Source organism: Catharus ustulatus, chromosome 2 (assembly GCF_009819885.2).
Source record: "Catharus ustulatus isolate bCatUst1 chromosome 2, bCatUst1.pri.v2, whole genome shotgun sequence".
NCBI classification, from domain to species: domain Eukaryota; kingdom Metazoa; phylum Chordata; class Aves; order Passeriformes; family Turdidae; genus Catharus; species Catharus ustulatus.
Genome location: NC_046222.1, coordinates 15,212,070 through 15,224,526, shown reverse-complemented (window position 1 = coordinate 15,224,526; position 12,457 = coordinate 15,212,070). Strand labels below are relative to the sequence as shown.

General features: G+C 40.6%; 1 protein-coding gene across 4 annotated transcripts in view; it reads left to right on the top strand.

Annotated features, from left to right (window-relative positions):
- The window catches only part of LOC117011060 (amyloid beta precursor protein), a 192,730-nt gene that overhangs the window by 33,800 nt on the left and 146,473 nt on the right, over positions 1–12,457 (top strand). For all 4 annotated transcript variants that reach the window (XM_033086324.2, XM_033086315.2, XM_033086307.2 and 1 more), the window contains exon 2: positions 8,550–8,717. In XM_033086324.2, the coding sequence (XP_032942215.1) occupies positions 8,550–8,717 (168 nt within the window). The remainder of the gene's footprint in view (positions 1–8,549; positions 8,718–12,457) is intronic.

Here is a 12,457-nt window from a genome sequence, read left to right as displayed (position 1 = left end):
CCTTGATGAAAATCCTTACCCAGTTGTTTCTCTTGACCCTGGACCCTCAGACCCCAAACAAGAGGCAGGTTTGTACCCATCCACAGAATGATGACACTGTGGCAGAAATGTAGAGAAGACGCAATGGAAGAGGGCGACTTGACAGTTGTTACTGCTTGTCCTGTTATTTACACATCAAATCAATGCCCTACTTAAAGACTTAAATTATATTATAAAGTTATCAAAGAGCTGAGGACAGTGGTAAAGGAAAGTCCTGTCATGTTTTAAGTTACTTGGAGTCTATAAGTACCACGTATGTTCTTCACCTAATGATTGGAGAAGCATAATGAAGATTATCATGACACAATTTGTGGCTTGGCTTGTCGATTGCTGTAAGCTGTGCACTACTCAAGTGGAAGCACTGCGGGACAGAGATCCAGCTGTTGTTGTTGCTAAATTAACAGGAGAAGGCTCCCATGTAGGCTCTGCAGATGGGCTACCCTTGTGACATGGATGACATTATCACCCACTTAGCTCTTCAGGCTCTGCACTAGCTCCCAGGACACTGATATGTCTTTTGCTAAGATTTTACAGGGTCCAACGAAATCATTTCTGTAGTTTCTCAGCAAGTTGATAATGATGACACATGAACTATTCTATTGCGGCAACTTGATTTTGAAAATGCAAATGAAGACTGTAAGAAAGTGCTACTCACTGTAACACTGCATACTTGGGATATAGCAGACGTGATTCGGGCCTGCCAAAATGTGGATTCTACCACTCATCACACTAGTTCTCTCAGTGTAGCTTTAACCATGCACCTCCAGGTTTTGGAGGCAGGGACAGGAGATTGTTTTAAATTTTATGGAGGGATTGTCCTTGACAAAGGGGCAAGACAAAGCTACCTACTAGGGATTGTCCCCAATGAGAAAGAGGAAAACTTTGGGCAAATGCAAAGGGGGAAGCCATACAGTCCAGAAACTGCCAGCAGGTTGTGGGCTCACATGCCCTGCAGAATCAAAAAATGTGAAGCAAATCACTTGTCAAGCAAGCTCATGCCTGCAACTGCAGGCAGCACAGGGCTGGACTTGGCTGCCAGAGAGTCAGTAACCCTCAGGAGCTCCTCAGTGCATTTAGTTCCTACACGAGTGTGGGGACCACTCAGAAATGATATACATGACTTGTGAACTGCACATTCTTCCACCACTAAGCTGGGACTTTTTGTGTTACTTGGTGTTACCAGCTCCAGTTATGAGGGTGAAATACAAATTATGCTGTGGACCCCTGTGTCACCTTTTTTTTTTTACCTGCAGGTCAGCATTTTGCACAACTTGTTACAATTTCCAGCAAAAGCCCTGGTATAAAGGTAGCTTTGGCAGCACAGACCTGCCACAAGTTTTTTGGACAAGTTCTATCGCAATGGCTCAGCCAATCTTGGTATGCAGCATAGATGGCAGAAAGGGCTTGTTGATACTGGAGCTGATGTCTCTGCCATGGAAAGCAGTGAGTGGCCCAGTGATTGGCCCACCATTAACCCCACCTCAACCCTAATTGGGGTGGGAAGAATGTAGCACACTGACAGAGCACTCACCTCTGGCTTGTTCTTGGCCCTGGCGGGCAAACTGCCTGGATTGCACATTTGTTGCTGCCATACCATGCTCATTATGGGGAAGGGATATTTGAGGACAATTTGGAGATACCATAGGAGTAGATCCAGCTTCACCAAAGAATCTTTTTCATAGGGGCCATTGATCATCTATTCCGAACTCTGTTGGACAGACTGATGTCACTCATATTCCAGAATCTGGTGATTTGAAATCTGTTTGTGTATCTGTTGGCACTTACTCTCATTTCTTGATGGCAGCTGCCTGCACTAGAGAGAAGGCCCACAATGTCACTCGGCACTGGCTCACCTGCTTTGCCACTTCAGGCCTTCTGGACATGATTAAAATGTACAATGGGCCTGCCTACACTTCTGAATGGACTTGACAAGTCTTACAACAATGGGGTGTCTTCCACAACACAGGTATTCCTTGCTCTCCCACTGGGCAGGCTGTTGTTGAATGTGCCCCCAGGATGTTGAAAATCATACTTGAAAAACAAAAGAAAGGAGAACCAGGATACCCACGTGACAGGTTAGCAAGAGCCATGTTTTCAGTTTTTGTAATGGACATGAGGTTGGCCAAACAGCATGTGAAGGACAGATATCCTTTTGATGTGAATGCTTATCCCAGACCTCTGGTGATGGTAAAGGACCTGTTAACAGGGCAGTAGGAAAAACCTTTATATTTACTGACATGAGGCTGAGGTTATGCTTGTGTGTCCACAGGTCACCACGTGGAATGGGCTCCTTCGTGGTGCGTGCAGCCATTTGTTGCACCATCCTGAATGGCAAAGGCCCTGCAAATGTCTTACCCCCTAAGATGGACAGAGCAAGCATATGATGCTATGCATGCCTATACCATGGGCATATTGCTCATGTCACAGGCATATGTTGGTGTTTTGAGTCGTTACCAGGTTACTCCCCCTCTTCCTTGCTCAGTCATGTTTTATCTGAAAAAGTTTCAGGATCTGTTCAGGTTTTTCTAATCTTGTATGTAGTTTGTATTAAGTGTAAGTTAAATGTTTTATTTCAAAAGTGGAACGTTCTGAATAGTTGTATTTGACAGTACATCTTCTGTCTTGTTGGCATGTAACTAAAGTACCATGAGAAGTTTGTGCTACAAATGGGATTGGTAGGTGATGCCCTTTATCACTTGAGAATCACAACAAGCATGTTTTTCTTCATACTGTTCAGTAAATTAGGCCAGACTCTTGTGAAACAGTTGTATTTCATTGTGAAGTGATCACACAGTAATAACTAGAAGGAAATTTGATTACTTGGAAATGGACAAATAGAAAATCATAGAAGCCTCAGCAACCTTAAGCAGCTTAGTAGGCGGCTGCAACAATGTGATGAAGGTGATTTGTGGGGTTTGTTTTCTTGGCTAGACAACCTTGGCTTTGGGGTATGGTTTAAATGTTTACTAGTATATGGCATAGTTCGGGTTTTTTTTAATTGATTAAACAAAGAAGGAGAGAGATGTGGGAGATAAGAAAAGCCTCATAGAACAAGGGCCCTTTTCGCCGTTGTTCAATCCTGTTCACTTCTGTTCTCTCTTGCTCACCAGAAAGTACTCTGGGTAAGGCTCAACTGACAGTGATGTAAAAAACAAGTTATATAACCAGAGAACAAATTGTGTAACTAGCATGTGGTCACCTTGTGCGTGGAGTTGGTTGGGGAAGTGCATGGACTCTGGATGATCAAAAAGGTGGTTGGGTGAAGGACACATGAAGTGCAGCACCTGCAGTGGCAGGCAGCCAATGCATACTTGTTTTGCTAAAGTTTAGAGCATAAAAAGGCCTAGTTTTTTGCAGTAAATGATTTATCTTTACAACTGCTGATGGGGAGTCTATGTGTCTTTATTCCTCATTGCTACACTGCATATAGTAATTTTCCTTTTCACATTCTTCTCAGGTACACATGCAAAGGAATTGCCTTAAAATATAATTTACACCACCAAAAAAAAGGTGCTTTAATGTAAATGCAAACTGGAAGTTAGGGCTTTTAAAAATATTTACTCTCACCTTGTAGTTTTAGTTTTGCAGCAGTGAGTTTCATGGGTATAATAGGACCCCTGAAGTTATTACTGAACTTGGAGTAGTTCTGTGGTCTGTTGCATTGCTGTGAACTGTGCTCTTATTTTATTTCTACTTCATGTATTTATTTAAAGTAAGTGGTAGTGGCCTTGAGTGTTGGAGTATAAAATACAATGTTGGAGTTAAATTGTTTGCAGTGATTTATTTCAGTGCAAAAGCTTGATTTGCCCTGTAAAACAGGGTTTTATGTTTGTTTTGGGGTAGTGACAGCCCTGCAGGTGATGAAATTTTAAATGCAGTATCATTAGCATTTCTGCATGTGTAGACGTACTGGAAGAAACCGTAACACTTGTCATATTTATTGGTATCATTAAACACTTCCTTTGTAAAACTTGCACACTTGCTGAATTTAATCTTTTTTTCTCTCCTATTTTCCAAATGAGTAAAAGATAATTAATTCTGACAGGATTTATCTTTTTCTTGTTTACCCTACTGCCATTAGTCAACACATATAGCCATGCAAATGACCAAAGATGGTTTCAAAATCTAAATTAATATCTTGGGAGCAAGGTTAGGGTTTGTTTTTGTTTTTTTTTAATCTTCTTAATGCACTTTTTATTCAGCTTGTAAAATCTTGATGTTATTTCATTCCCTCTACTTCCCCATCCCCTATGTTAATGTTTAGTTAGTGCTGCACTAGACTGAATGCTTCCCGAAAGTCATTCTAGTCTTGGGTAATTTTGGTCAATGTGTTTGTTATAAGATGGCTGTTTTTATAAAACTTTGTGACTAAACTGTGTGGAGGTACCTGCAGGCTGGGGATACCTGTAAGTTGTGAGGGTTTTCTGTAAGTTGTGAGGGTTTTCAGTTACTTTTATATTGATGGCTGACTTCAAGGTCTGTAAATTTTGGTATGGACTCTGCAGGTAACTCCAGAGAAGACAGTGGTGTGAAGGTTGTCCCTGCTCCTCCCATTATCCCCCTGCCCTTGGTGATGCACATCAGCATCCATAGCAAGCTGCTGGCACTCCTCGTCCGGTTGTGACCATGGTGATGTAGAGGCTAGAATGGAATACATTATTTTGGTTGGAAGGAAGCTCCAGTGTTGTTTAGTCCAGCTGCCTGACTAATGCCTGTTACTAAAGGCATTGCCCAGTTGCTGACAGTCTTGGGGCATTGGGAACCTTTCCAGGAAGCCTGTTCCAGTGTTTGATTATCTTCTTGATAAAAAAGTGCTTCCTAATGTCCAGTCTGAGCCTGGCACAGGGTTGAACCATTCCCATGCATGCCGTCACTGGATCCCACAGAGAAGAGCTCAGCATTTCCTTCCTCAGGAAGCTGTAGGGAGCAAGGAGATTACCCCTGAACCTCCTTCTGTCCAGCTAGATAAGCCCAGAGTCCTCAGGTTTTCCTTGCAGGATGTTATTCCTTTAAAACCCTTTCATCAGCTTTGTTTGCTCTCCTCTGGATGCATTCAAGCACCTTCACATCTTATTAAGTTAAGACACTCAAATTGAAGGTTGTGGGAGTGTGGCTTTTAGGGTTTTTTTTTGGAAGCAGGAATGTTGCTGGTAGTGTTGGTGGTAGGTAGGAAACTCTTGACACTGCACTTAAAGAGGAATGTGGTTATGTTATGTTCATGTAGCTGATGCAAAGATCTGCCTTCTCTGACTTTGTGGTTACTCCCCTGTGATAATTCCTCACATTTACAACTACATTCAGCGATAATGATTTTTCTATCTAAATTTTAATTTTTAGTTGCTCTCACAGGAGCATGGAAATGTGTGCAGGATGATGCTAGACAGGTTCAGCACAGGAGCTAGGCTTCTGCTGCTCTTGTGGTTCACCTCATTGCTTCCATTGATTCCAGGGGCCCCAGGAAGGGAGATCCCTTTGCTCTTGTGTGTGTTCACACATCCACATGCAGGGCAGCTGTTTGTACAGACACTTCTGCTCAAGTGTTGTGAATATCTCTTGTATGCACTTGGTTGCTGCTTCACTTAGGTCTTTGGGGAGGGGAGCACTCACTTCCCTGTTGCTCCACAAGAACTCAGTTCTTAGTCCTGACATATTTTTTGTTTGGTTTTGATACTTGATTTCAGGGTAAACAAATGCCTGAGGCTGGATTGGGGTGTTGATTTTGACAACCTCTTACTCTTTTTCATCTCTAAGGAATAGTGAGATGGAAAATTTTCCTTGGTTTTGACGAACAGCCATCCTAAAGTTCTGAGGAGACAATAATTTGATATTTCCTCCTTATCTAATTTAGGTGGCTTAGTTTTTGGAAATTTCTTTTGGTCCTGATTGCATTTTTAAGAGAGGAGATTTTTTTTTTCATTGTGAATCTACATGCAAAGGTTTTTTAAATACAAATAGTCTTTAAAGCATTTGTGTTCTGTGAAGATCCTAACAGAGCTAGGAGGAGAAATATTTTACAGCTTAAATAAGATGTCTAGTGCAGAGTGTAACAGATTGCAATCTGCCAAAGTTGATGGCTGACTGATGGCCAAGAGGCCATGGATTTGTGCCTGGTGATATAAACCTATATTTGCATGGCATCTGCCTGGTTTGAACCATAGACTTCCAGAACTGAGCAACAATCTTCACTTGTAGGGTACAGCAGACCAGACAGTCCAGTGCTAGGGAAAAAAACCTGGAAACCTGGTCTTTCCACTGGGAATAACAAGTCTCTGTATCGTGTTTTGCTCACTGAATGTGTAAGGCAAGCAGAGAATCTTTATATATATATATATATATATATATATATATATATATATATACACATATATATCTCCTTTATACTCATTCTGTTTTTACCTCTGTTGTTCATAGGAAAAACAGTTATGAATGGCCCCACTTAAAAGATAGAATTTCTTTTATTTTGTTAATAGTCATAGAGGAAGTAAACTGCTATGTATGCAAATTGGTGCTGCTTTAGTTAGTGAGAAACCTCAGATTTCAACCAAATATGGTATAAAAGTTTGGAGAGAACACAACTATGGGTTAGAAGGGTGATGTGTTATGATTGGATATACTTAATTGTTCACATTATATGAATCTCTGTTTTACTGTTGTTAAACCTTAAAACTGTATTTGGTGACTTAGTTGGAGGTTAGCATTAAAAATGAAATATAGGAAGGGATTATTTTAGTTATCTCCTAAAATAAAGAGGACCATTTTTGTTCTTGAGCAAGTTGTAGATATGGAGGTTGTTATTGAATGTCCTCTCCTTGAAAGTAACTGCAAATGAAGTAATTATTGCAAATTAAATAAACTTCGAATGTTTATAAAAGTATTTTCAGGTTAGTGTTTGCAGAATAAAGCAGTATGTATCACAGAAACTGTCTTAGGGATGTCTGGGGAATGGCTTTTGATGTTTCAATGGTTATTAACAGCACATAGAAGGTCTGATGCTTATTTCCCTATTATGTTGTAGTTCCTAATTATAAGTTAATAGCAGAGCTACCTGAGGTGGTGTTGCTTTGGTTCCTTAGTGGAAGACATCTTGAGGGTAAAACTTTGCAGCCTGTGTTTTCTGAATATAACTTGAATTGTGAAAAAAGCTGACACTTGTTGGTTAAATAGGGATTAGGAAAGCTATTAGCAAATATACTAATTGTTTTTGTAACTGCAGAAAACAATGATAGAGAGAATGGAGGCAGGGAAAGGGCTATGTTTTCTGTCTTAAATAATTATGGAGTTTGACAGGAAAAGGCCTTTTGATATTTTGATGGAATGGCAGTGGGCTAAAAAGCTCCACACACTTTTTTTTTAGTACTGCAGGCATATAAAATTCATTAAATCTTTTTTGTGTTAGTTCAAACAAAAGTCACACTAATACCCTGGGTTTGCTTATCTCCAATGACACCAAAATTCTGTTTTTTTGTGAATTTAAAAAATGTTTCTAATTGTCCTCTTGAGAAACCTTCTAGCTAAGAGATTTAAAATTAATAATAGATATTTAAACTGAAATGAACACTCTGCTGCACCTTGAATATAACTGACTGCCTTTGGAGCATGAGAGGCAGTGGAGAACTGTAGACTTGTCTTTTGGGGTACCTAACCCAGAGAGGAGGTTTCTCTTTGTGTCATGTTCCTGAGATGTAAAATAAAAAGTGAGTCCTTTCACCTTATACCTTCAGAGGTTGGCTCTTGGTTTGTTTTCAGTGCTGTGGTCCCGTGGGACAGATTTAAGCCTGTGCTGAGGGTACCTCTGATGTCTGGCTCTGTGCCCCAGCAGTGCTTGGTGTTTGGGTGCCATGGGCAGTGTCTGTGGTTCCAGAGGAGCACCTGTCTTGAGCCTGGTATTTTAATGCTTGTTGGGGAGATGGTATTCTGTAATTCTTGGTTGTGAGCTAAACCTTCAGCAGAGCCATTTTGATACCTCTCCAGCCCCTTTACATTTTGAGGTTCAATCCAAGAAAAGCTTAGGTGGAAGCTGCTTTTAACTCACAATCTTCATAAGATATGATAAAATAGAACCTGTGTGCTCGACAAGGAGATAAACTCTACTGAGGAGCTTGAAAAAGGATACATTGTGAGGTTTTTTTAGGAAACCCTTGGTAAAAACTTGTTCCTTCTTCATTTAGTTGTTAGTGAACCCCTCCCCCACATAACAACTATATTTGGAAAATTGCACTTTTATTACTGTGCTCTGGCTGTGCTTGTTGTTCTATGTTTTGCCCAAGTTGGTAGGAAGGCAGTTTTAGGCCACAAAACAGTTTGGTTACAGCTTTAAAATTATACTATTGTAATCTGGATTTCTATGAACACCCCATTTACATTTCTCACATCTCCCTGAATCAAAAATGTTGGTCTTTGCTGCACTCGTTGGATGAGTCTGGAGTTTATCTCAGACTTGCTTGAACTATTGCTGCTTTGGCTGGACTGAAATGTCAAATGTGAGATTAAAACTTTTCTTCTCCTTCCAGGTGCCTGCTGATGGAAATGCAGGGCTGCTGGCAGAGCCTCAGATTGCCATGTTCTGTGGCAAACTCAACATGCATATGAACGTGCAGAACGGAAAGTGGGAGTCGGACCCCTCTGGCACCAAGACCTGCATTGGGACGAAAGAAGGAATTCTTCAGTACTGCCAGGAAGTAAGTGCTGTGCTGTCTCAGGAATAACTGCAGTGGTTGTTCTTTCAAAAAGCAGGCATGTGCTGGAGAGCTCAGTCTGTAGGGAATCTTCCTTTTCTCTTTTGACCTCTTTTGCTCCATTGCCTTCTTGTCCTTTCTGAGGAGGCTCTCTGCAGTGCCTATTAAAACAGCTTCAGGAATTGGCTGCTGTGGGAGTCACTGGGACTGTTGGAAAATTTTGTCTCTCTTCTGCCCTTGGGAGATAATTTTTGGATAGTATGTGCGCAATGGACTTCTTTCTTATGAAGTGTTTTGAATAAAGCTGAGGTGGCAATTTATTTTTTAAAATGTCCTTGCTCTTTCTGGCCTGATTTGGAAGAATCAGCTGTAACATGACTTCTGTTGTTCTACCATGACAATGAAATGCACTTGTGCAGTCCAGAGTTATTGGCTCCTGCTACACACAGAACCATTCAGAGTTTCTTAATAGAATAGCTTCCCCTACAGATGAAGTCACAATGACTGATTTAATATTTGAGTATTTGTAAGCAGAGACTTCTTGCTTACTTGCTTATATCCTAAGAACGTGTGGATCTAATTTTGTTTTGTCTCTATGATGTGATAGTACAGTAATCCTGTACCAGTGTGTGACAATTTGAAATGAAAATGTTATTTCATGCAGTAGAACAAAAGGGCATGGTTTGAGTTGCCTTAGTCCTTACATCTGTTATTACCATCCCTTTTTATTTTTTTTTTTAGTGAGGGCTATTGCTTATTGCCATAGCAGTGGCTGCTTTGTTTCCTAAATGTCAAACTAGTTCCTGTGAAACTTCAGAAAGCAAGAGAATTTATTTTTCACATCTTTGCTCTCTTGGCACCTTCATTTCTGTTCTTTCTAGGTTTTGCAGTGTTTTATTCAGTTTTTATTGCATTTGGGCGAAATATTCACTTTAAGGGTGATATATTGTAATGGCAATTGAAATTGATTCCTCATCAGTAGCTTTGGCTCTTTACTAAGAAAATTGCTTTGTGAAACTCATATTTTTGTTTATCATTAACAAAAATACCTAACCTAACCTAACCTAGCCTAACCTAGCCTACTAGTACAGTTTCAAAGATTTCTTCTGGTTTTCTGTTGTCTTCTTTGATTTATCTAAATAAAGTTGATTTATGCATAATGAAATTATTGAGAGTGAGAGAATGAATAATAAAAGGAGCATCAGTAACTAAAAATGCATCAATGACTAAGGGTAGTAAGTCTATCTGAAGTTACAGAAACAAATATGTTAATTATGGAAGTAAGAGAAGAAAATTTGGGGACTTTTGAGATATATCTCAGTAGCTGGAGGTTCAACCACAAATGCTGCAGGTGGGGAAGGAATCTGGAACAAGGTCTCAGAGTGTAACCATCAACTGACTGTGGGGTGATTTCAAAATTTTTTTAAAAAAAGCCCTCTCAAAAGTAAAGGGAAGAGGTAAACAAAAGCAGTCAGAAGGTAATAGATGTAGAATGTTAAATGACAAAGAGATTAATAAGAAAAATGTTGATTCCCTAAGGAAAAAAATTGTTTGCATGGAAACTGAGAAAGCTTAACTGGGCAAGAGCCCAAGCAACTTGGGCTGGCATAGATGTGAGTCCTGTCTGGGGCTGAGGAAGGTCTAAGTGACCATGATATGTCTTTTTACATAATATTTTTGCAAATCTGAAATTTTCTCATAACTGAAGCAAGGAGACCTTGTGTTACTTGGGGTTTTAAAGGTAAATATTTAAATTTCAGTGTGTTAAGCTCTATTTTGTGTGCTTGACAGTTTAGTAGCTTAGTATTAGATGATGGTCGTGATTTTAGAGTGTCTCCAGTTCCAGTTAAAAGTATGGCTTACAGGGTTCTGCCCTGCCATGGGGCAAAGTGCAGGCAGGTCTACTCTCTAAAAATGAGGCCATGGGGCAAAGTGCAGGCAGGTCTACTCTCTAAAAATGAGGTGGGCATTTTACAGATTTTAGTTAATCTCTCTTAATTATTTGAAGCACTATACTTTTACCAACTTGAAGTGAGCAATTCTGCTGTGGTGTTTTAAAATGTGGGAATCTAGCAAACCCCCTCCCATCTTTTCCTGCTGTGCTCACCAGTATGCTTTTGGTTTGTTTGCTGGAAACTGCCAATGTCCTGCTGTCCTGCCATGTCCTTCCCACCCCCTTGAGGTGCACAGTGCTGCAGGCTGCTGATGGAGATGGACATGGGGTGGTCTGGGGTGTAAGAGCATGTGGCAGCAGTGGGGTCACTGCCAGCAGGTGTTTTGGGGTGGGGTGAAGTCATGTGATCCCCAGGTTTTTGAATGCTGGTAATAAATTCAGAAATGGGCAGCAAATATTAGAAAGTTCAGATCTGCTGGCAGCAATTTAAAATAAAAAGCCACATGGAAGTTGATCCAACCCAACAGCATAGAAAGAAGCTCCCTGTTCTGTACAACTCTTGCCCATGGTCCTGCTTCCTTCCCCACACCCCTTTAATCAGGTCTGTGGCATGTTGGGCTTTGGCTTTGACCAGGGAATGGCACTGATGCTTTGATATTATTTAATATTATTTAATATTTGCTATTAAACTTGCCTATGACCCCACAAGAGAAGTGGATAACAGCACTCACTTCTACCAAAGGAATTAATTTGTGGAGGACTGCTAGTAAATGCAGCTCAAACTGGCTTCTTAGCTTTGGGGAACTCTTTTGTTTTTGTGGTTGGTATTCCAAATATGCCTAGGATTTCCCTTGCTTTCTTCTGTTTACCTTGGCTGCAAGGCAGTACTTGCTATCAGGGAATGGGACAAATTTGCATTTTCCCATTAGCAGAAGCAATAAGCAACAAGGCTGAGATGTGGTACCCCTTGTGTTGGAATAGTACCCAAGTAAAAATCTCCTTTTTGATTGCTTTTGCCAAATACGATCTTTTCCTTTCTTTTCTCTCCTTTAATGTTGCTTTTTTTTCCCCACTAAAAAAGGATTGTTTCTTTCTAGGCAGAGGCTGAGTGTAAATGCTCTGCTAATCCAGCAGACAGGTACTTTTCCTGCATCTGCCTTTGTGTTCCCTGGCACTCTGGCAGCTTTCTTGGTTCTTCACTCTTGCTGTAGCAGCAGCTTTTTGTACCATCTGCTGAGGAACTGGGTTTTTTTACCCAGCTCCTTACAGAACTTGAAGTGACAGCAAGCAAGGGAAGGTTTGGCTTTTCCACCCTGTACTTCCATTGAGAAATCTGTCCATCTGGTTTTTGTTGCAGATCCTTTGTGAGTGCTGTTCAGGCATTGTGATAATGACTGCATTGCAGGGGGAGATGCACTCCTGTGCTAAAACCTGTAGAGTGCTCCCAGTTCTTCCTCCAGCTTGGGAAAGACCAGGAAAGACATACCAAAAGGAAACCCAATGCACAAGTGCAGTGATCTTGCTCTGTGGCTCCTTGGCTCTAAAATAATAAAAAATTAATATATCAGGAAACTCCACTTGCCATTAATTAAAAAAAAAGATACTTTATGTATTCTCTGGCTCTGACTCTGATTGAAGGTATTTTTGAAAAAATTGAAGGTGTTCTTCAAAAAATAAAAAATGCTGCCTCTTCTTTCATCAAAACTTAGAAATAGATGTGTTCCTCTGCCTCCTTGTCAGCTCTTCTTTTAAAACAGCTTGTCCTGACAGTTCAAGGCCAGAGTGGTGCAGAGCACAGGGCTAGGAGGTGCATTGACTACAGAGAGACTTGTATTTCTCCTGCAGAGAT